Source organism: Petromyzon marinus, chromosome 5 (assembly GCF_048934315.1).
Source record: "Petromyzon marinus isolate PM22_M1 ecotype Great Lakes invasive population chromosome 5, UKy_Petmar_22M1.pri1.0, whole genome shotgun sequence".
Taxonomy (NCBI): Eukaryota; Metazoa; Chordata; class Hyperoartia; order Petromyzontiformes; family Petromyzontidae; genus Petromyzon; species Petromyzon marinus.
In genome coordinates, this window is record NC_133671.1 from 4,998,231 (window position 1) to 5,023,121 (window position 24,891).

Here is a 24,891-nt window from a genome sequence, read left to right on the forward strand (position 1 = left end):
CATTTACAATCTGAGTACGACGTTTTGCTGTCGCCTGGTGGAGCTAGACGAAACATGATACTCCGATTTTAAATGTGGCTTGGCTCTCCAACACACCGGTGTGCTGTACTAGTGACGAATTGGCATGTCCTCTTCTTTGGTTCTTTCGGTAAAGTCACGTAGAATGAGAATAAAATAATAAATTGATAAAATAAAATAACACAATAATATTCTCACGACGTTTCGGCCACAACACAAGCGGCCTTCATCAGGTGAAGGGACGAGACTGTCTGGTAGGACAGCGCTGGAGTGAAAGAGCCACGTTCAGATCACGGCCTTTAAGCTGTGTGAGAGGAACAAAGCGCCTTGACAAAGGAATTAGCATATAATTTAGCATTGAAATGGCTGAATGATTAGCTTGTGACTGGTCACAAATAGCTATGTTAAAAGTTAAAGCATACACATCCGCAGAGGCACCCCTTGATAAAGGAATTAGCATAGCATTTAGCATTGAAATAGCTAAGTTAAAGCATACACATCCGCAGAGGCACCCCTTGACAAAGGAATTAGCATAGAATTTAGCATTGAAATAGCTGAGTGATTAGCTTGTAACTGGTCACAGAAATAGCTACGTTAAAGTCAGAGCATACACATTCACCGAGGCACTTAGTACAAATCAAACAGGAGAATTTAGCATTGAAATAACTAGGCGAATTTAGCATTGAAATAACTGAGTGATTAGCTAGTAACTGGTCACAGAAATGACTATGTTGAAGTCAAGGCCTACACATCTGAGCTATTCACAGTACTATATAGTGAACCAATAAAAAACTAAAATATAAATTACCTTAATGTTATCAATAAACTCTATATTCTCCAATCAGCTAAGCTACCAACAATAAGTCGTTATATATCACAATGCTATATGGCGAAAAAATGGGTGGATTCTTACCCTCAACTTTAGCACCACGGATAGCTACGGGCCCCGTTGAGACGGACGAGTTCATCCATGGTCGGAACCGAGGAGGGGGAGAGAGACAGCTGCGAGGCGCTATTATACTCCATGTTGTAAACCATACCATTAACCGTGGTGTGAGAGGTATTAAGAGTCAATGCTGGCGAAAGAGCTGCGGTCTGAAGGTCATCGTAAAAATACAATTAATTAAGAACAGAAATGGTTTTAAACATCTTTCCAGTGGTTACTAAGCCAGAATCCATCTTCTCGGTTGAAATTGTCTCTGTGCTTGTATATGTGAATGGCCTCATGAACGAATCTCTCATGGTAGCCGGTTGGTTTGCAAAGAACCTCCGTCTTGGAGAAGTCAATGTCATGTGAGCCCACTGAATTATAACAGTGATCTGCCACGGCAGAGGAGTTCGTCCTACCGTGTTTCAAGTCTGCTTTATGTTCGCGGATGCGGTCCGAGATATGTCGTTTGGTTTCTCCAATGTAGCTACTCCCACAGAGGCACTTTAGTTTGTAAACGCCCGGGTACTGTATGTCTGGAACAGCATCTTTTACAGATGGAACTAAATCACGGATTTTATGTACTGTGTTGAATCGGACCTGGATCTTGTTTATTCAGGATTTTGGAGATCTTTTTAGTGACCCCTGCAATGTAGGGTAAGGTGATGGTTTTGAGTGGCTCCACAAGAGAATCCTTCTTCATGACTGGAGTGATGGCTTTGCGGATTGTGTAGTCGGAGTAACCATTAGCCCTGAGAGCCTGGTGTACGTGCTTGAGTTCACTGGTAATGTGTTCCTGGTCGGAAATGCATTGGGCTCTATGGTATAGAGTCTTGATGAGGGAGTTCTTCTGGGATGGATGGTGGTGGGAATCCGGTTTCAAGTAAGCATCTGTATGGGTAGCTTTCCTGTAGACAGAGTGGCTCATTGAACCATCATGTCTCCTTTTAATTAAGACATCCAAAAAGGGTAGTTTGCCATCTTTTTCGACCTCCATGGTAAATCTGATGGCTGGGTGTATGGAATTGATGTGGTCGCGGAATTGGTCTAGAGCAGGCTGGCCATGTGGCCAGATGACAAAGGTGTCATCAACGTACCTCTTCCATAAGTTCGGGCGTAGAGTGGCAGTCTGGATGGCGTCAGTTTCAAAATTTTCCATGAATACATTGGCTACAACCGGAGATAGGGGGGAGCCCATTGGGGTGCCCTCAGTTTGTTTGTAGGAAGTTCCATTCCAGGTGAAGTATGTGTTGGTTAAGCAATGTCTCACCAGGGGGGGTACATCAGTATGCAGTCCTTGATGAACCAGGTCTTCAATGATAGCGATGGTGTCAGGTACCGGGACTTTGGTGAACAAGGACACCACATCAAAACTGACAAGCAGGTCGTCTGGGGACAGGGAAATGCCTTTGATTGTCGATACCAGGTGAGTAGAATTTAGTACCGCAGAGGTGGTTTTTCCGGTGAAAGGTCGCAGTATATCAGCAAGAAAACGTGCCAGTTTGTAGGTGGGGGAGTTGATAGTAGAGACGATGGGACAAAGGGGTGTATCTTCTTTGTGCATGTCCTGTTTACGTGACAACCCTTACTAGTTTGCTGTCGTGTGTGGCGGGTTTTAACGACACATTTACGCGATCTAACAAAAAAAACTTATGGATGATATTGGTCGCGAAAGCCTACGTGTTAAAATGAAAGTACTTAATAGATACTATTAGATAACTTCATATACCTATTTAACAAATATAAAAACCTTTTACATCAAGCCCCGTGGTATTACCATGTGCTCTGAAGGGCCATTCCTCGAAATGTCGCCGATTATATTTATTTGGTCGATGGACGAGACGAGTGACAAGAATGGCAGCCCAAGGTAGAGAAGACGCACGGAGCAGGCGACCTTCGTGGAGATGGAGCGGTGAGGTCAGCCGCTTAGAGGGATTGTTGCCATCACGGGGGACCGTGGTGCATGGTGACGACTGTGGGGTGGCCCTCACCCAGAGGTATTGTGATCCGAGGACAACGCAAACCATCCGTGTGGGTGCGCGCTTGAACGACAGAGCATCTACTCCGCCTCTTGAGTGAAGAGTCTTTGAGAGCGGAATGGGAGTTCAAAAGAAGTCACAGCTTGTTGTGAAAGAGCCCAACGAAGAAGGTCGCTGGGTTTAATCTTCCACGAAGCTGCTCACGGTCCACCCTAAACCGCATCCACTTAACAAACCACGGCAGTAGATGCGGATGCCCTGATGCACAAATGCAAATACGGCTGTGATCATCCTGAACACACCGTAGTACAACGTGTAACGACGCAATGGCCCGATCCACAAAAATACATCACTGCGATACTCCACTCAGCTGGCTCCTGACGCGGTTGTCTGCTGGCTTGACCACCACCTGAATGTGAAATTGTAGTTGTTGCCCTGCATCGAACATCAGCAGCCATACGACAAGGAGAAGTGAGAGTCTCCAACAACCCTCCACCCCCTCACCCCCCAACCCCTCACCCCCCAACCCCTCACCCCCTCACCCCCCCACCCCCCCCAACCCCTCACCCCCCCAACCACTCACCCCCCCCAACCCCTCACCTCCCCAACCCCCATCCCTCCCCCCGCAACTCCGACAACCGCAGACGTCACGTGACGCTACTGTATTTAAAGGGCGATACGACGCCACGTGTGAAGCCACGTGCCGGCGTCCAACAGCTGCACTCGCATACCGTGCGTTACGATAGTGAAGTGCACTTACTACACACAACACGCCTCCCACACACAACACTCCCCCTACACACTACACTGCTCCTACACGCGACACTGCTCCTACACACGACACTGCTCCTACACACGACACTGCTCCTACACGTGACACTGCTCCTACACACTACACTCCTACACACTACACTGCTCCTACACACTACAACGCTCCGCTCCTACACACGACACTCCTACACTCCTGCACCACGCCCGTCACGGTGTTTGTGCGTTCACGTTGGGCACTCCACCAGCAGTGGATATCTCGAACAAGTCAGCCCACTTGTGCTTTGTGGGTTGGAACTCGTGCCTGCTGAAGTTCCCCACTCCCAGGAGGAAGGCCGCGTGACCGATGGGATGTTGTAGGACTTTTTTAATGTGGAGGGGTACAGATATGCGAGGGACTCGTACTGTGTGTTTTTGTGTTACCGTCATGTAATCTACAATGACGCGAATTTGTATTGTGATGCACGCTATATGAATCTGGTACATTGGCAGCTTACACTGTGCTTGATGATAATGGTGGTTTTCATTGTGGTTTCGAAAGTTTAGCATTCTGATAATGATCATTAATGTTGCAAGGGTTATGAATTGCAATGTCAGAATCGTATAGACTGCGGAAAATCCGACCAAGTGCTATGAAGCTCTTTATCACGGATGCCCAGCAATGTGCCTCAATCATTGGGGCACTAAGGACCGTGAGAATTACATCCGTGCTCTCGGGTGTTGAACGAGTGGGGTGGGATGTGGCACTGTTCAAAAGAGACTGAGATGAGAACCTCTCGCCCTTCCGGTCCCACCAGTCTTCACGCTGCTGTACTCGCTGCACACATTCCACAGTGGAATATTTTTTTGTGGTGTTTGTCAACCATCTGTGACCCCCCCCACCCACCCACCCTACGCACGGCACGAGTGAACGGTGACCGCCATGGCATGAACTAGCACGTGGTGGTTGGTGGTGGTGATAATGACGATGCTCGACGGCTTTGTGTGTGTGTGTAAGCCATCGCGTGAGCAGGCCAAGACCATCGGGTTCACTTAACCCACAAGCGGCCACCACCACCGCCCGTGGTTGTCATCACAGAATTGTAACAACGAAAGAGATATCGGCAGGGCCTTCCCGTCCGTGACCTTCCCGTCCGTGACCTTCTGACACCGGTACTGTACGGCAATGAGCCTTGCTCGTGGCAGGAGGGGACTTGTGTCCACTCGCCGTGTAGCCTGCACTGTAATTGTTGCCGATATTGTTTGTTCATCGATTTGAGCACGTGCTCCAGTGTCGACAAAAGTCCCCCCTAAAGAGATTCATTTGAACGAGCCGGCTGAGCCAATCTGCCGTCTCCATCACAATTGAAAGGACATTTTACTAAGGGACTGCCCGGTAAACGTGGAACGTTCGGCCATCGTTGGTCCAACAGTTCAAACCACGTGCCAAATGTTTTCCCAACCTTCATCGTTTACTAGTGGGTGTACATTTCGGCCACATTTACAGTTTTATAAGGTAGAATCTATTTCCTACTGTGCGGCGGCAGCAGCACTGACATTTAACATCTTCGTGATTACAAAGCGATCGCAAAATCGGGCAAGATGAGATACAAAAAAAATTACGTATGCAACAAATATGCAAAAACATTTCCGATGTACACGTCATCCAAATGTCTCACAAATAGATTATAAAAAATATTTATGGGTTTTACCCTTTGTGGCAAAAAAACAGGAGGTGTTAAGATGTTGACGACAAATACATTCCTTTTGCAAAGAATCAAGTCTGTATTAACCACACGTGTTTTATTTGTATGAACTCCCTCGCCTCGTATGCAAGAAGGTCGTGGGTTAGATGCTGACCCTGACGCCTGTTGTATATTTGGAACGTGCGCGTCTCTCCCCCTGGTCGTGTGGAGTTTTCTCCCGGCTCCTTTGGTTTTCCCCCTAAACGTTTAGAATCAACACACGTTTCGAGTATTTGGCTGCTATACATTTCCACATGATAAGCCACTTCGTTGAGCTATGATTTGTGGCCAGGGTGCTTCTGAAAAAGAGCCATATAGTTCAGTGGGCCTTACCTGGTAAAAAAAAAAGTTTGGATTCTCTGTAAAGCTCTGCTTCGCTCTCCATGCCTGGAGGAAGGGAAGGCGTCTTTCCTCCCTCCTTGCCTCTTGGTGGGCCTGTATATGTGTTTCTGCTGACTTTGTACCTCGTATTTGTTCACTCTATGCTGGTAGGTGCAATCCAGAGGTTGAACACGAAATTTAACATTCTTCTGAAATTCGTGGTCCGCCAGGAAGTGTCTAACTGTGTTGTTGGCCTGACTGGTTGTGCTTCACATAATGTTTCTTAGGTTTGTTGAATTCTCGTCTCTCATCTTCTTGTATTTACCTCTATGATTTGTTATTGACACCTGATGAAGATCGCTTGTGTTGTGATCGAAACGTCGTAATTGTTTTGTTTTAATATAATTTTATTGTATTTCTACATACGAGACTTTACCGAAAAAAACAATGAGTAAGCCATCAGCTGTTTGCTGCATGGCCTTTTGAAGAATGCTGACTAATGGCTCGCCATTAGCCTCCTGTCAATGCATCGTCGATCTATGGATTTATATCTTCCATTACGCGTCGAACTCAAGGTTTTCAACAGTAGACTTTGAAATCGGTGAAAGTTGTGCGGAGTTCTTACACTCGAGCTAATTGAGGAGGCGAGAGAGAAGGAATGCTATAAAGTATATCTTTTTTCCTTTAGGCGCTTTTGTCAATTGTTGCTGGATGAAGGCAGTTTGACCATACTTCACCAGGCTGGCCAGTGCAGGTTGAATACGTTCAGTCGATGAATTCGAAGCGCATCCTCAGTGGTGTAGTGGTTGGCGCTCGCTGCGTTACGAACCCGGCAACCCGAGTTCGATTGCCACTTACTGCCCAACACCGGTGACGAATGTCTGCACCGGTCCCAGGGCCTTAGGTCATCTCGACCTTAAATGAGTACCTGGTGCGGCTAGTAAGCATCAGCACTAGGGAGGCAAAGACGACCGGGCGTGGTGTTAATCACCCACCCACCCGCCTCGGGCGCCGTGCCAGCCTTCATTGGTACCCGCGCACAGCACTGGGCCCCCAACAGTCTATTCAAGAGGCCCTACGGGGTGGAGGGGAGGCAGCGATGAACGTTGTTGCCTGTTGAACTTCTTTCGCACCGTACGTAGCCCAGCGTTCTGATCTGTGCGTCGTTGCGGTACTTTTGTAAGATCGGTGAGAAGGAGGCAATGCCGTCTCCGCTGGGGGTCGGGGGTCCGGCGCACGAAGCCGACCAGGTGACGCTGCCCTACGCGTCCGTGCAGCGCCACCTCGTGGGCGAGCTGGTGCCGTGCCTGCGCCTGACGGCGGGCGCACGAGACCTGCTGCGCGTGGCGTGCACGCGCTTCGTGCGCCACGTGTCCAGCGAGGCGAACACGGCGTGCGCCCATGCGCAGCGCAAGACCATCTCCCCTGAGCACGTCATCCAGGGTACACACGGCTCCAGCACTGGAGCACTGTGTGTGTGTGTGTGTAACACTGGGGCACTGTGTGTGTGTTTAACACTGGGGCACTGTGTGTGTGTTTAACACTGGGGCACTGTGTGTGTGTGTAACACTGGAGCACTGTGTGTGTGTAACACTGGAGCACTGTGTGTGTGAGTGTAACACTGGAGCACTGTGTGTGTGTGTAACACTGGGGCACTGTGTGTGTGTGTAACACTGGAGCACTGTGTGTGTGTGTAACACTGGAGCACTGTGTGTGTGTGTGTGTAACACTGGGGCACTCTGTGTGTGTGTAACACTGGGGCACTCTGTGTGTGTGTAACACTGGGGCCCTATGTGTGTGTGAGTGTAACACTGGAGCACTGTGTGTGTGTAACACTGGAGCACTGTGTGTGTGTGTGAGTGTAACACTGGGGCACTGTGTGTGTGTAACACTGGGGCACTGTGTGTGTAACACTGGAGCACTGTGTGTGTGTGTAACACTGGAGCACTGTGTGTGTGAGTGTAACACTGGGGCACTGTGTGTGTGTGTAACACTGGAGCACTGTGTGTGTGTGTGTGTAACACTGGAGCACTGTGTGTGTAACACTGGAGCACTGTGTGTGTGTGAGTGTAACACTGGGGCACTCTGTGTGTGTGTGAGTGTAACACTGGGGCACTGTGTGTGTGTGTGAGTGTAACACTGGAGCACTGTGTGTGTAACACTGGAGCACTGTGTGTGTAACACTGGAGCACTGTGTGTGTGTAACACTGGATCACTGTGTGTGTGTAACACTGGAGCACACTCTGTGTGAGTGTAACACTGGGGCACTGTGTGTGTGTAACACTGGAGCACACTCTGTGTGAGTGTAACACTGGAGCACACTGTGTGTGTGTAACACAGGGGCACTGTGTGTGTGTGTAACACTGGGGCACTGTGTGTGTAACACTGGAGCACTGGGTGTGTGTGTGTAACACTGGAGCACTGTGTGTGTGTAACACTGGAGCACTGTGTGTGTGTAACACTGGAGCACTGTGTGTGTGAGTGTAACACTGGGGCACTGTGTGTGAGTGTAACACTGGAGCACTGTGTGTGTGTAACACTGGGGCACTGTGTGTGTGTGTGCAACACTGGAGCACTGTGTGTGTGTGTGTAACACTGGCGCACTGTGTGTGTGTGTGTAACACTGGAGCACTGTGTGTGTGTGTAACACTGGAGCACTGTGTGTGTGTGTAACACTGGAGCACTGTGTGTGTGTGAGTATAACACTGGGGCACTCTGTGTGTGTGTGAGTGTAACACTGGGGCACTCTGTGTGTGTGTGAGTGTAACACTGGAGCACTGTGTGTGTGTGTAACACTGGGGCACTGTGTGTGTAACACTGGAGCACTGGGTGTGTGTGTGTAACACTGGAGCACTGTGTGTGTGTGTGTAACACTGGAGCACTGTGTGTGTGCAACACTGGAGCACTGTGTGTGTGAGTGTAACACTGGGGCACTCTGTGTGTGTGTGTGTAACACTGGAGCACTGTGTGTGTAACACTGGGGCACTGTGTGTGTGTAACACTGGAGCACTGTCTGTGTGTGTAACACTGGAGCACTGTGTGTGTGTGTGTAACACTGGAGCACTCTGTGTGTGTGTGTAACACTGGGGCACTGTGTGTGTGTGTAACACTGGAGCACTGTGTGTGTGTAACACTGGAGCACTGTGTGTGTGTGTAACACTGGAGCACTGTGTGTGTGTAACACTGGAGCACTGTGTGTGTGTAACACTGGAGCACTGTGTGTGTGTAACACTGGAGCACTGTGTGTGTGTAACACTGGAGCACTGTGTGTATGTGTGTAACACTGGATCACTGTGTGTGTGTGTAACACTGGATCACTGTGTGTGTGTGTAACACTGGAGCACTGTTTGTGTGAGTGTAACACTGGGGCACTGTGTTTGTGTGTGTAACACTGGAGCACTGTGTGTGTGTAACACTGGATCACTGTGTGTGTGTGTGTGTAACACTGGATCACTGTGTGTGTGTGTAACACTGGAGCACTGTATGTGTGAGTGTAACACTGGGGCACTGTGTGTGTGTAACACTGGAGCACTGTGTGTGTGTGTGTGTAACACTGGAGCACTGTGTGTGTAACACTGGAGCACTGTGTGTGTAAGACTGGAGCACTGTGTGTGTGTGTGAGTATAACACTGGGGCACTCTGTGTGTGTGTGAGTGTAACACTGGGGCACTCTGTGTGTGTGTGTAACACTGGAGTACTGTGTGTGTAACACTGGATCACTGTGTGTGTGTAACACTGGATCAATGTGTGTGTAACACTGGAGCACTCTGTGTGTGAGTGTAACACTGGAGCACTCTGTGTGTGAGTGTAACACTGGGGCACTGTGTGTGTGTAACACTGGGGCACTGTGTGTGAGTGTAACACTAGAGCACTGTGTGTGTAACACTGGGGCACTGTGTGTGTGTAACACTGGAACACTGTGTGTGTGTGTAACACTGGAGCACTGTGTGTGTAACACTGGAGCACTCTGTGTGTGTGAGTATAACACTGGAGCACTGTGTGTATGTGAGTATAACACTGGGGCACTCTGTGTGTGTGTGTGAGTGTAACACTGGGGCACTCTGTGTGTGTAACACTGGGGCACTGTGTGTGTGTGTAACACTGGAGCACTCTGTGTGTGTGTGTAACACTGGAGCACTGTGTGTGTGTAACACTGGAGCACTGTGTGTGTGTGTAACACTGGGGCACTGTGTGTGTGTGTAACACTGGAGCACTGTGTGTGTTTGTAACACTGGAGCACTGTGTGTGTGTGTGTAACACTGGAGCACTGTGTGTGTGTAACACTGGAGCACTGTGTGTGTGTAACACTGGATCACTGTGTGTGTGTGTGTGACAATGGATCACTGTGTGTGTGTGTCACAATGGATCACTGTGTGTGTGTGTAACACTGGAGCACTGTTTGTGTGTGTGTAACACTGGAGCACTGTGTGTGTAACACTGAAGCACTGTGTGTGTGTAACACTGGAGCACTGTGTTGATGTAACACTGGGGAACTGTGTGTGTAACCCTGGAGCACTGTGTGTGTGTAACACTGGAGCACTGTGTGTGTGTAACACTGGAGCACTGTGTGTATGTAACACTGGGGCACTGTGTGTGTGTGTACCACTGGAGCACTGTGTGTGTAACACTGGAGCACTGTGTGTGTGTGTGTAACACTGGAGCACTGTGTGTGTGTAACACTGGAGCACTGTGTGTGTGTAACACTGGAGCACTGTGTGTGTGTGTAACACTGGAGCACTGTGTGTGTGTGTGTAACACTGGAGCACTGTGTGTGTGTGTGTAACACTGGAGCACTGTGTGTGTGTGTAACACTGGGGCACTGTGTGTGTGTAACACTGGGGCACTGTGTGTGTGTAACACTGGGGCACTGTGTGTGTGTGTGTAACACTGGAGCACTGTGATTGTAACACTGGAGCACTGTGATTGTAACACTGGAGCACTGTGATTGTAACACTGGAGCACTGTGTGTGTGTGTGTAACACTGGAGCACTGTGTGTGTGTGTAACACTGGAGCACTGTGTGTGTGTGTGTGTGTAACACTGGAGCACTGTGTGTGTGTAACACTGGAGCACTGTGTGTGTGTGTAACACTGGAGCACTGTGTGTATGTGTGTAACACTGGAGCACTGTGTGTGTGTGTGTAACACTAGAGCACTGTGTGTGTGTGTGTGTGTAACACTGGAGCACTGTGTGTGTGTGTAACACGGACGGGCAACTCTGTCGTGGACAGCGCTGTGGGGGGAGATCCAATTTTGATTGGCTCCTCCCCTCATGGCATATGTGTCCACCACAGGGGCTAAACGGGGGCTCTGAACGGGTGCGAGGGGCTGGTAACCCCTTCACCTTCAATTAATTACCACGAAACCACGAATTAAACTGAAATATGTAACAACTAAGCTTGTGCCGGAGGCCCCGGGGGGCCAGGCGTCTATGACGTCTCCTGGCCAAACCCCAATTGGCGGAGCCAGGAGATTGAATACCTACCCTCGGGGCTACTCCAGAAACAACGAAAAGCCACTACGGGTGGCCACGTGGAATGTTCGAACGCTCACTGCAGAGGAGAGGCTGCCACTCCTCTGTCGGGAGCTGGACCGGTACCGCCTGGATCTATGCGGCATTCAGGAGGTCCGGTGGACCGGCTCTGGCTCCTGCCACCATGAGGGGTGGACAGTCCTCTACTCGGGGCAGCAGACTGCCAAACAACAGGGTGCGGGTCTTCTTTTGAACAAAAGAATGAAGGGGGCGTGGGAGCGTGGCGGTGAGGTGTGGGAAGCTGTAAGCCCCAGGCTACTTTGGGCTCGCCTTCCCATCAACTGGAGGCGAGGAATGGTGGTCGTGGTTACTTATGCCCCCACCGAAGATGAACATCCGTGGAGGGATGCAGGCAAAGCCGATGAGTCAGATGCCTTCTATGACCTCCTGTCACAGGTGCTGGCTAAAGTGGCCCCTCGGGATAGAGTCATCATGTTGGGTGACTTCAATGCCCGAGTTGGTCATGATGCTGGCACCTGGTCTGGAGTGATTGGAGGGCATGGGCCAGATCAGCTCAATAACAATGGTAGGAGGCTGCTAGATTTTTGTGCAGCCCATGGGCTTGTAATTACCAACACGCTGTTCCGGCATCGGCGCATCCACACAACATCATGGATGCATGCCGGGTCCAAGCAAGAACATCTGCTGGACTACATAGTGACGGACCAGCGAATGCGAGCCCATGTCCTTGACACCAGGACCTACCGTGGAGCTGATCTGCCCTCTGACCATCGACTAGTCATCTGTAAGATGCGCCTGCCATTCTTCCACTCCGGTGGTGGGTGTACACCCAGGACCCCATTCCAATCTAAAGTGGCCTGGTCTCAGTTATCTGATGAAAGTTGCAAGCGAGAATTTCATCATCGCTTGCGGCTGGGATTGGCATCGTCCCCGACTCCTCCTGATGTCGAGGGTAAATGGGTGAGGTTTAGGACTGTGACTCATGCAGCTGCAATGGCTGCTTTGGGTACGCGGTCCAGACCTCCCCAGACACCCTGGCTGACAGAGGAGTTGTTCAGGATGGTTGAGAAAAAGCGACAGGTCCACTGTCATCGGCTACAGAATCCCACGTCAGAGAATGAGGAGGCTTACCGCAGCCTTCGCTCGGAGGTTCGGAGAGCCGTGAGGCGCTGCAAGGATGGGTGGTGGTCGCGGGTTGCTGAGGAGATGGAGTCTGCCTCAGTGGCCCGTGATCACAAATCTCTATTTAACTCCATCAAAAAAGTAACCTGCAGCACCACACCTATTACCATCATTAGGGGAAAAAACGGTGATCCAATTTCCGACCCCCAGGAACAGGTTCGCAGATTTGCTGAGCATTTCTGTGAGGTCCTGGGGGAGGGAAAATCCCTCAGCCAGGAAAACATCGTGGCACAAAGTGAGGATGACCCTGCTGAGGCTGCGGTGCCTCAAATATTGGATGAAGTCACCCCCTGTGAGTGGCTGGCTGAGGTTCCATCTGCTGAGGAAGTATTGAAGGCGATCCGGAGTCTGAGACCAGGAAAGGCAGCGGGCAGAGATGATCTCCCAAGCGAAATGCTGAGGGAGGGTGGCGTTTGTGCACAGACTGCCCTATATGACATCATAACAACAGTCTGGACCACTGGACGGGTTCCGCAGGATTGGAAGGATGCCCTGGTGGTCCCCCTTTTTAAGAAGGGGGACCGCACAGACTGTAACAACTACAGGGGCATCTCACTCCTCAGTGTGCCAGGAAAGGTCCTGGAAAGGATTATTCAGCATCGCCTTGCCAGGCACGCTGAGGAGAGGCTTGCGGAGCCCCAATGCGGTTTCAGGAAAGGGCGGTCCTGCACAGATGCCATATTTTCTGTCCGTCTGCTACAGCAGAGGTGTAGGGAATTCCAACAAGACCTACATCTCTGCTTTATTGACCTGGTCAAGGCCTATAATACCATCAGTAGGCCTGGGCTCTGGGTCGTTCTTCGTGCTTTTGGAGTACCTGACCCTCTGCTCACGATCATTAAGGACCTTCATGATGGTGAGCGGGCCCGGGTAAAACTACGTGGCCGGGAGTCAGAGCCATTCCCTGTACACCTTGGGGTGCGACAGGGATGTCCTCTGGCTCCCACATTATTTAACATCTATTTTGACCACGTAGTTCGTGAAGCCTTCAATAGCTGTACCGGGGGAATCTCCATATGGTACAGATATAATGGGAGGCTAATCGATGCCCGGGTGCGGTCAAGGGATGGCTCCCTATTGCTCAACCACGTTATGTATGCTGATGATTTGGTAATAGCTGCTCAGTCAGAGGAGGAGTTGGAGACGCTGCTGCTGAGACTGGAGCGTGCCACTAAGAGGTGGGGCCTTACCATCAGCCCCACCAAAACTAAGCACCTGCCTGGGTATTTTGTACCATCGGACACTCCACCCCCACAACTCCCAATCGGTGATGGGGCAGTTGTGGAGAGAGTGGAGAGTTTCCCATACCTGGGCAGTGTGCTTATGATTGGCTCCAGTTTAACAGCAGAGGTCTCACTCCGAATCAGTCGAGCGGCAATATCTTTTCATCGGTTGCGTAACGCTGTGTGGAAGCTACCTGGTCTGTCGCTCCGCACTAAGCTTCAGGTCTTCTCGGCCACGGTCATTCCCTCCCTTCTCTACGCCTGCGAAACGTGGACCCCCCTGGTGGAACATCTTCGCCGGTTAGAAACATTTAGGCTGGCCTGCCTACGATCCATCCTGGGTTTAACCAGACTGGATTGTGTGAGGAGCTCACAAATCCTTGAAAGATCTGGGCAGGGTCCCATCGGTGAGCTCCTCCGGCAGGCAAGGCTGCGATGGCTGGGTCATGTAGCCCGCATGCCCAGCCACCGCATGCCGAAACAGCTTTTGTTTGGCCGGATTGAGGGGGCTAAGCGGGCGCGGCACGGGCTAGAGAAGAGATGGAGTGATGTGGTACAGGAGGACGTGGAGCTGAGTGGACTTGCCGATGACTGGTACCAGCGGTGTCAAGAACGGCCTCTGTGGAGGAGGCTCGTGAAGGATGCTACTGGGCAGTTGGAGGCAGTCGCCCTCCAACAACAACGGAGGGCGGAGGAGCGACGCTCACAACAACGAGCGGAACGCCGGGTGGCTAAAGCACAGCAGGTTGGCACAGTAGGGGGCACAGGTGGTGCATCAGCCAGTCATCTCAGTCAGTCGACCCGTGGCACCTGGGTCTGCCCAGTGACCTCCTGCCAGCGGGCGTTCGACACTTCACGTGGCCTCACGGTGCACATAGCCTGGCACAAGCGTCGTGGTGACGTCACCGCCAATTAGTGGCGAATGGCGGTTGTTGTTGTAACACTGGAGCACTGTGTGTAACACTGGAGCACTGTGTGTGTGTGTGTGTAACACTGGAGCACTGTGTGTGTGTAACACTGGAGCACTGTGTGTGTGTGTAACACTGGAGCACTGTGTGTGTGTAACACTGGAGCACTGTGTGTGTGTGTGTGTAACACTGGAGCACTGTGTGTGTGTGTAACACTGGAGCACTGTGTGTGTGTGTAACACTGGAGCACTGTGTGTGTGTGTAACACTGGAGCACTGTGTGTGTGTGTAACACTGTAGCACTGTGTGTGTGTGTAACACTGGAGCACTGTGTGTGTGTGTAACACTGGAGCACTGTGTGCGTGTGTAACACTGGAGCACTGTGTGTGTGTAACACTGGAGCACTGTGTGTGTGTAACACTGGAGCACTGTGTGTGTGTGTGTAACACTGGAGCACTGTGTATGTGTGTAACACTGGAGCACTGTGTGTGTGTGTGTAACACTGGAGCACTGTGTGTGTGTAACACTGGAGCACTGTGTGTGTGTAACACTGGAGCACTGTGTGTGTGTGTAACACTGGAGCACTGTGTGTGTGTGTAACACTGGAGCACTGTGTGTGTGTGTAACACTGGAGCACTGTGTGTGTGTGTAACACTGGAGCACTGTGTGTGTAACACTGGAGCACTGTGTGTGTGTGTAACACTGGAGCACTGTGTGCGTGTGTAACACTGGAGCACTGTGTGTGTGTAACACTGGAGCACTGTGTGTGTGTAACACTGGAGCACTGTGTGTGTGTGTAACACTGGAGCACTGTGTGTGTGTGTAACACTGGAGCACTGTGTGTGTGTGTGTAACACTGGAGCACTGTGTGTGTGTAACACTGGAGCACTGTGTGTGTGTAACACTGGAGCACTGTGTGTGTGTAACACTGGAGCACTGTGTGTGTGTGTAACACTGGAGCACTGTGTGTGTGTGTAACACTGGAGCACTGTGTGTGTGTGTGTAACACTGGAGCACTGTGTGTGTGTAACACTGGAGCACTGTGTGTGTGTAACACTGGAGCACTGTGTGTGTGTGTAACACTGGAGCACTGTGTGTGTGTGTAACACTGGAGCACTGTGTGTGTGTGTGTAACACTGGAGCACTGTGTGTGTGTGTAACACTGGAGCACTGTGTGTGTGTGTAACACTGGAGCACTGTGTGTGTAACACTGGAGCACTGTGTGTGTGTGTAACACTGCAGCACTGTGTGTGTAACACTGGAGCACTGTGTGTGTAACACTGGAGCACTGTTTGTGTGTGTAACACTGGAGGACTGTGTGTGTGTGTAACACTGGAGCACTGTGTGTGTGTGTGTGTGTAACACTGGAGCACTGTGTGTGTGTGTAACACTGGAGCACTGTGTGTGTGTGTTTAACACTGGAGCACTGTGTGTGTGTGTAACACTGGGGAGCGGCGGTGCAGTGGTTAGCGCACTCCGGTACGAATCCCCCGACCCGGATATCTGAACCGGTCCTCATCCTTCCCTAGGTCAACTCAGCCTTAAATCGGCACTGGGGAGGAAAAAAACGGCGGAAATGTTGTTGTCCACTCGCCCTCTCGGGTGCCACGCCGGTCTCAATAGCTGCTCGCAAACAGCGCTTGCCCCGAGCAGTCTGTTGAGGCTGCACGGGGTCGAGTCTCTGTCTTGACGCGAGAGCGGCGTGTGCACGTGCGTCCGTCTAGCACTGGAGCGCCTGGGTCTGGCGGGCAGCATGGGCGAGCTGCGCGCGTGTCACGCCGAGTTCCGTGCGCTGGCGCTGTCTCGCCGCCGCCGCGCCACCCGTCGCCTCGAGGCGCTTGGCGTGCCGGAGCCGGAGCTGCTGCGCCAGCAGCAGGCGCTCATTGAGCAGGCGAGGCGCGAGCTGTTACCCCCCACACCCCCTCCCCCCCGGACCCTTTCCCCCGCAACGCGCGTGCAGTCCCATCACCGTCGTTTACGCTAGAGTATTTAGCACGTTGTGCCGAGTGGCACTCGGTCGCGTGCACAATGCGCGTGATGCTACTGTGCGAGGAGGTACACTAATAAAGCAAACGAGAAGCAACCTCCTCTGTTTTATTAGCAGCGTCATGGCGCTCACGTTGGCGTGAATGCGGTCGTGTTAGCATGGAGCTGCATGTGCAACACGAGTGTGTGTGCTAACCCTTTCCCGTTCCGAGGCGACTGCAGGTTGCAGGCTGGGATGTCCCGTTCACTGGTAAATCTCGGAACGCGTAAGCGGTTGGTTTTATTTGGAGAGGCGGCGTAGCGCCGTTGTTTTTCAAGACATTGTAGTCACCGTAGAGAACTGTAGCGACACGACCGCACTCTACAATCGCTGGCGCCAAACTGTGCCACACGCCCTCCCGCATGGCCTTGTGGAAGCTTCGATACCGATAAAAGTTCTTTCATCTTCGTTTTTCTTCTGGTTACGTACATGATGACGTACTTGTACGCCATCAGAATGGGCAAGCGGCTGACGCCGTTATCACAGCACCAGGAGCACAGAACTCTCCTTTAGCCGCAAACGCTCATGTTTCAGAATGTTGTGATCAAAACAGCAAACGTTAACGGTGTAAAGGAGTACACGGCAAAGTGGAACCGTGCTCTTTATGAAGCCAACCCACACCACGACGCTTCGAGCAAGCAGAATCGCAAAGGCACATTTAGTCCTCGGACCTAAGAGTTCTCAACCCATTCCTCTCTCCTGACCAATGCCACTTGAATCTCCCCAAGGGGTTTTGTTTTAGCGGACCCCAGTTTTACCAATTTAATTTCCCCAGGGTTTTGTACTCTTCACCTTCCCTGGCAAATCAAAAGGTGAGCGGCCTCGCACTACGCAAATCGGGCAAACGCTCGTTGCAAGCTCGTGTAAACCTGGTGCTTCGCAAGCCCCTGTCCGTGACAGCGGGCGATGGGGAAAATGCTCCGCATTCAAATGATCAGTCATTAACCTGTCGTGGGCTGGAGTGTTCTCATTATTAACCAATTGGGTAAGGTTTGTGTGAGCGATTTATATGGAGCTCATATTTGTCTACTCAAAATTCGCCGTATGCAGTTTGAATTTACTCATATGCGGCTATGCGGTCTGACGTGGTACAACATTGTCTGGACTGAATGTGCTACCCAGCAGGCTATGCGGTCAGACGTGGTACAACATTGTGTGGACTGAATGTGCTACCCAGCAGGCTATGCGGTCTGACGTGGTACAACATTGTGTGGACTGAATGTGCTACCCAGCAGGCTGTGCGGTTGGACGTGGTACAACATTGTGTGGACTGAATGTGCTACCCAGCAGGCTGTGCGGTTGGACGTGGTACAACATTGTGTGGACTGAATGTGCTACCCAGCAGGCTATGCGGTTGGATGTGGGACAACATTGTGTGCTCTATGTACTGTGTGTACCATATTCTACTACTCTGCACGCAGCGGTCATCGTGCGGTTTCGCTTTGTGCGCCGTTTTATTGGAAGGCATTTACCGGATGAAGCGAGGGAAGCCTGCACTCGGGTACTGGGCGATTCTGGCTGGGTGGCGTTGCGTCTTGGCACCCTATTCACAATTAGAACGGCATGAGTTTAAATCTCAGCTGAGGGTAAATTCAGCCAATCATCCCTCTGGGAGTTAATACATTCAGTGATTCTTCGTGTTTTTTCGTGAGAATTCAAGGTGGTTGTTATCCAGCGGGCTGGTCCATACCGTATACCTGGTAAACATGGAACATTAGGCTGACGTTTGGCGATCGTTTGTCCAACAGTTCCAACCACATGCCAATGTTTGCCCAACGTTAATATTTACTGGGTGAATGACATTTTCCCTGCCAGCTCAGGACTGCCAATGAGTTGGATGAGCTGTGTACAGACGTGTTTTGAAGGTTTTTTTAAAAAATAATCCTTGGAACATTGATTTATAATCCCTGGAACATTGATGCAACAAGTGCATTGACCTTCAAGTTGACCATGCATAATGATAATTGTTTGAGCAAGGTCAGTTAATCCAATGCAGGCCATGGACTTGTGCGTGCCTGAGTGTGCTCATGCCATGGACTCGTGTGTATGTTGAACTTCTTTCGCACCGTACATAGCCAACCGTGCTAATTGGAGGTGCAGGGAACTTGTGTGTGTGTGTGTGTGGGGAGCGATAGTGTAGCGGTTAGCGCGCTGCGCTATGAACCTGGCGACCCGGGTTCGATTCCCGCTCACGGCCAACACCAGTGACGATTATCTGAACCGGTCCCGGGCCTCCCCTAGGTCGACTCAGCCTCAAATGAGTACCTGGTGCGGTGTGTAAACATCGCCACTGGGGAGACAAAGGCGGCCGGGCGTGGTGTTGGCCACCCACCCCCTCGTGTGCCGTGCCGGCCTTCATAGGTGCTCGCTAACAGCACTTGCCCCTACAGTCTGTTAAGGCTAAATGGGGGATCTTTATCTTTGTGTGCGCGCAAACCACGGACACGTGCGTGCCTGCGTGTGTTTGCGTGTCTGAGTGTCTGCGTGTGTGTGTGTCTTTGTCTCTGTGTCTCTGTGTGTGCGTGTTCGTATGTGTGTTTGCGTGTGTGCCAGTGTCTTTGTTGTGTGTCTATCTGTGTGTGTGTGTGTGTGCACGCAGGTCCGGCAAGAGCAGACAGAGGTGGCTCAGCGCGACTGGCTGCAGATCCAGCGCGCCGCCGAGCAGGCCCAGCGCAGCTCCACCGCAGACAGCCCCGGCGAGTCCTCGGGGACCGAATACGTCATCGACGAGGACGACGATGATGACATCACAGACGACTAGACTGCGATGCCACCATTGTGCGCGAGGGAACTGGGCGGAAGACGCGCAGCGGCTGCGTGATGCCGAGTCGTTTTTGTTAATTTGGTTAGTGATAGCTTTCGAAAGTCTGACCAGGACGTGACGGTCCGCACGGTGGTGGTTTTCTCGTGCAGCGCAGCTCGACGCGATCGTTTGCAAATTACCCGTAGGGAATTTAACCGTCGGATAATTGCAAAGCAGCCCATCGGTGTGAGGCAAGTGTGTGACGTTCACTCAATACACGCAAGTGTCTCTCGTGAAGCAAGACTCGGCGAAACAATAGCGTGCAGTCGAGCAAGTACAGACGACACGGGTGCCTAGATATTGAGCACCGGTAGGATGGTCTAAACATGACAAACAGTAAAAGCTTAACACTCATTCGTGACGATCGATGAAATCGCACGTAGGGGGAGGGTAAATTGTCACATGCTTACCGTTTACTAGGTGATTAGTCACGAACCGTTCGCTGAACAAGCACTAAGAGACTGGCGCACGCATGCCTGTAGACACATGGGGGTGTGTACGTATGTATGTAAAAAAGTAATAAATGAAAACCCACAAATTAACAGAAATCTATGGGGTAAAAAAACCCCCACGTGTTTCTTGTGCAGGCATCTCGCTTGAGTGACCCGATGGAGTGGTGCCACCCCAAATGCGTTGGCTTCCCTCTGCATTACATCTAAGTGACGTGCAAGTCAACGTTTGTGAAATATCCACAAAGGCCAAGTTGAGATTCCAATGGCAGTCCCCCGTTCAGTGAGTTTCCCCTCCGATACATCAATCGGAGCGTTCACGCAGCTTCTGGCAGCGGTCCTGGAAGTTTTCAGCAGGAGCGTTCCTACTGCATTGTTGCCTTTACTTTCACGCCTTCTGTCTTCACCGTCGCTTGTTCGGGGAGAGCGTGTTGCTCAATGCGTCTTCTGCCTAGGCCGCTTGTGTAAATTCAAGCCGAGAACGGTCGTGGGGCGTGCGTTTTTAGTCCGGCAGTGCGGAGGCAGCGACGGTTGGTGGATCGCGCGTGTTGAGAAACTCTGTGACGTTCGTTACGTTCAAGATGAGACTTAAAAACAAGACTATTGTTGAGCAGGGTCCTATGTTGGGATGTTTGGCCAATTCCATGCAAGGCCGTTTGGCAGGAAACCAGAGCACTTGGAGAATGTGCATGCATGCGCGTTGAGAACACTCGGAGCTCAACCCAAATTGACTCCTCGATACATTGCCGTGTTTCCATCACTAAACTACTGCAGGTGTTCCAGCAAAAGAGACGGGGGAAAGTTTTGCATTCAAAGGCAAACATTTGTCATTAAAATGTTAGTGTTGGACAAGCGCTATTATCAAGCACATGCTGACACTGTCATTTACGTTTTTGAACGAGCGGAATGATGAAGCCGACCAGTAGCTCGGGCTTGCTACCATTTCCTATTGAATCGGAACATTGCTAGGACCTTTTTGCTTGATAAATTGTCTGCTTTGAATGTCCACACACAGGCAACAAGAACAACTGCCATTTGCTACGAAGTGGCGGTGACGTCACCACAGCACCTGTGCCAGCCTATATGCACTTTAAGGCTACGTGAAGTGTCAAACGCCTGCTGGCAGGTCATGGAGAGACCCAGGTGCCATGGGTTGACTGGCCGATGCACAATCTGTGCCCCCTACAATGCCAACTTGCTGTGTTTTAGCCGCCTGGCGCTCCACTCATTGTTGTGAGCGTCACTCCTCTGCCCTCCTTTGTTGCCGGAGGGCGGTTGCCTCCAACTGCCCCGTAGCATCCTTCACGATTCTCCTCCACAGAGGCCAATCTTAACACTGCTGGTACCAGTTATTGGAAAGTCCATATCCTCTTGCACCACATAATTCCATCTCTTTTCGAGCCCGTGCTGTGTCTGTTTAGCCCCCTTTATCCAACCAAACAAAAGCTGTATGGGCATGTGTGCTCCATGACCCAGCCAACGCAGCCTTGACTCCTGGAAGAGCTCAACGATGGGACTGTCCAGATCTTTAGAGGATTTGTGAACTCACAAATCCAGCCTGGTTAAACCCAGGTTGATCGTAAGCATGGCAGCCTGAATGTTTCTAACTGGCGAAGATTATAGGGTCTACATTTCGCAAGCATAGAGAAGGGAGGACATGACTGTGGCCGACAGAACCTGAAGCTTTGCATGACCGGGTAGCTTCCATACAGCGTTACATTGCCGATGAAAAGGTAATGCCGCTCGGCTGATTCGGAGCGACACCTCTGCTGTCAAACTGGAGCTGGTTTTTGCACACTGCCCAGGTATGGTGGAGTGTTTGATGACACAATACCCAGTCAGGTGCTTAGTTTTGGAGCGGCTGATGGTAAGGCCTCGCCTCTGGATAGCACGTTCCAGATTCAGCGGCAGCGTCTCCAACTCCTCGGTGAAAAGCAATGACTAGATCATCAGCATACATAATATGGTTGACCAATAGGGAACCATCTCTCGACCGCACCGGAGCATCGATCAGCATCCCTTTGTATCTGTACCAGATGGAAATTACTCCGGTACATCCATGGAAAGCTTAAACTACGTGGTCGAAAAAGGTGTTTAAATAATGTAGGGGCCAGAGGATAATAATGTCGCACCCCAAGGTGAACAGGGAATGGCTCTGACTTCAGGCCTCGTCGTTTTACCCGGGCCCGCTCACCATCATGAAGGTCCTTAATGATTGTGAGCCGAGTGTCAGGGACTCCGAAAGCATGAAGAACAACCCAGAGCCGAGAGGCCTCTTGATGGTATTATAGTGCCTTGACCAGGTCAATAAAGCCAGAATGAGTTGGAAGTATCCATGGTTTACCCCGCCATGCGCCAGAAGTCGGCAGTGTCGTGAGCGAGCCATAGCCAAGCCTTGTACTATTATTGTAAGTGTGGGATTACTCTCCAACACACAACCGGTGTGCTGAATTAGTAACGAATTGCCATGTTTTGTTTACGTGACTAACCTTACTAATTGGTTGTGTCGGGTGGGTTTGACGACATAATTATATGATCTAACCCAAACAAAAACCTGTATTGTGTACGCTTGCTGTTGGTTGTGGCTAGTGTTGTTATTGTAGTGGTGTCGGTTTGTTGGTGGTAATTGTGGTTGATGTTAGTGGTGGCTGTTGGTGGTAATACTTTAATATTGATCATGGTGGTGGTTGACGTTAGTGGGCAGCGGTAATGTAGCAGTTAGTGTGCCGCGCTACAAACCCGGCGACCCGAGTTCTATTCCCGTTCACGGCCAACACCGGTGATGATAATCTAGACCGGCCTCCCCTAGGTCGACTCAGCCTCAAATTAAGACAAAGGCGATCGGGCGTGGTTGTTGGCCACCGACCCCTTCGTGTACCGTGCCGGTCTTCATTGGTGCTCGCTAACAGCACTTGCCCAAACAGTCTGTAAAAGCCATACGGGGGATCTTTGTCTTTGGTTGACGTTATAGGTCGTGGTGTTAGTTGTTGGTGGTGATGGTTGTTGTTGATGGTAGTAGTGGTTGTTAGTCGTCATTGTAAGTGCCTTGGGTTTAGCTGGTGGTGATTATTGTTCGTTCTGGAATTGGGCTTGTTGTTGTCGTGGTGTTTTGTGCTAGTCGTGTGCTGGTGGTGGTAGTTTGTTGTCGGGGGTATTGTTGGTTGTTTGTTTTAGTGGTGTCTGTTGGTGTTGTGGTAGTAGCGGTGGTTTATTTCTGTTGATTGTTGGTGGCTTCGTTCGTGTGGTGGTGGTTGTAAATGGTGGTTGCTGTTGGTTGTGGAGTTCTTTTTGAGGTAATTGTTGTTGGTTGTGTAGTTGTCGTTGAGGTGATTGTTGTTGGTTGTGGAGTTGTTGAGGTGATTGTTGGTTGTGGAGTTGTTGAGATGATTTGCTTGTCAGCTTCGATGTAGTCTCTGTTCACCAAGGTACCTGTACCTGACACGATAGCAATCATTGAAGACTTGGTCCAACAGGGACTGAATCCTGATGTACCAACTTTGGTGAGGTGCTGTCTTACCAACACTTACTTCATCTGGAATGGTACATTCTACAAACGAAATGAAGGCACCCTTATGGGCTCTCCCTTATCACCAGTGGTAGCGAATGTCTTCATGGAGAAATTTGAAACAGATGCCATCCTGACATCCACCCTACGTCCTTCCCTGTGGAAGAGATACATAGATGACACTTTCGTCATCTGGCCACATGGCCAGTCAGCACTGAACCAGTTTTTCAACCACATAAATTCCATACACCCATCTATCAAATTCACCATGGAAGTGGAAAATGATGGCAAGCTACCATTCCTGGATGTTTTGATCGAGAAGAGGCCTGATGGCTCTTTGGGACATTCCGTCTACAGGAAAGCCACCCACACGGATTCCTATTGAAAGTCTGACTCCCTCATCAAAACCACACCATAGGGCCCGCTGCATCTCCGACCAGCGCCACCTAGCCAGTGAACTGGAGCACATACACCAAGCCCTCAAGATGAATGGATACTCAGACCGCACAATCCCCAAAGCTGTAGTCCCAACCACGGGGAGACAACCATCTGAGGACCCAATCAAAACCATCACCTTGCCATACATGGCATGTGTTACCAAAAAGATTTCCAAAATCTTTAACAAACATAAGATCCAGGTCCGATTCAATACAGTACACAAAATCCGTGATTTTATCCCATCTGTAAAGGATGTCATCCAGACATGCAATACCCTGGTGTCTACAAGCTAAGTTGTGTCTGCGGCAGCAGTTACATTGGGGAAACGAAACGACATGTCTCGGACCGTGTTCGCGAACACAAGGCAGTTTTAAAACACGGCAGAACCAATACCTCTGCAGTGGCTGATCATTGTTATAACGCTGTGGGCTCGCACGATATTGTTTTTTTCCGAGACCAAGGTACTCTGCAAACCTTCGGGCTACCATCAAAGATTTGTTCATGAAGCCATCCAAATGTATAAACACAGACAATTTCAACCGAGAAGATGGGTATAAGGGGCCGTCCATAAATTACGTTAAGCGATTTTGGACGATTTTTGACCCCCCCGCCCCCTCTTCACACGGCGTCACAAAAAGTCAGACACCCCCTCAAATATGACGTCACAAAGCTCTGCCCCCCCCCCCCAAAAAAAAACCTGCTTCAAATCAAATTTGATTTAAAGCTTTCGTGACTGCAGTAATTCATATCCTTAGCGCTTTCGGTAAAGTCACGTTGAAGGGAAACAACAAAACAATAAAATATATTGTTCTATATATATTTTTTGTTTTGTTGTTTCCCTTCAACGTGACTTTACCGAAAGAGCTAAGCATATGCTTCAAATCACTTTAAACTATTGTCATTGTAGTACGTATTTAATGTGGCGCTGCACTGATGTTGTAGGATACAATTTTTAATGAAAAGTGTATTTAATTAAGCAGAACGTACTCTTTGGTTCTATTCGGTAAAGTCACGTAGATAAAAAATAAAACAAAAATCACGACGTTTCGGCCACAACACAAGCGGCCTTCATCAGGTGAAGGGATCAGGCTGTCTCGAGGACAGCGCTGGAGTGAAACACAGCCACGC

General features: G+C 50.4%; 1 protein-coding gene across 1 annotated transcript; it reads left to right on the forward strand.

The window, feature by feature from the left end:
• The first annotated feature begins 3,556 nt into the window (after nucleotides 1–3,556).
• On the forward strand, nucleotides 3,557–23,093 carry LOC142913845 (protein Dr1-like). Its single transcript, XM_076061018.1, has 5 exons — nucleotides 3,557–3,657; nucleotides 4,706–4,845; nucleotides 6,923–7,181; nucleotides 16,267–16,433; nucleotides 19,168–23,093. The coding sequence occupies exons 3-5, from the start codon at nucleotides 6,941–6,943 to the stop codon at nucleotides 19,327–19,329; spliced, it is 570 nt and encodes a 189-aa protein (XP_075917133.1). The 5' UTR covers nucleotides 3,557–3,657; nucleotides 4,706–4,845; nucleotides 6,923–6,940; the 3' UTR covers nucleotides 19,330–23,093.
• The last annotated feature ends 1,798 nt before the right edge of the window (nucleotides 23,094–24,891 follow it).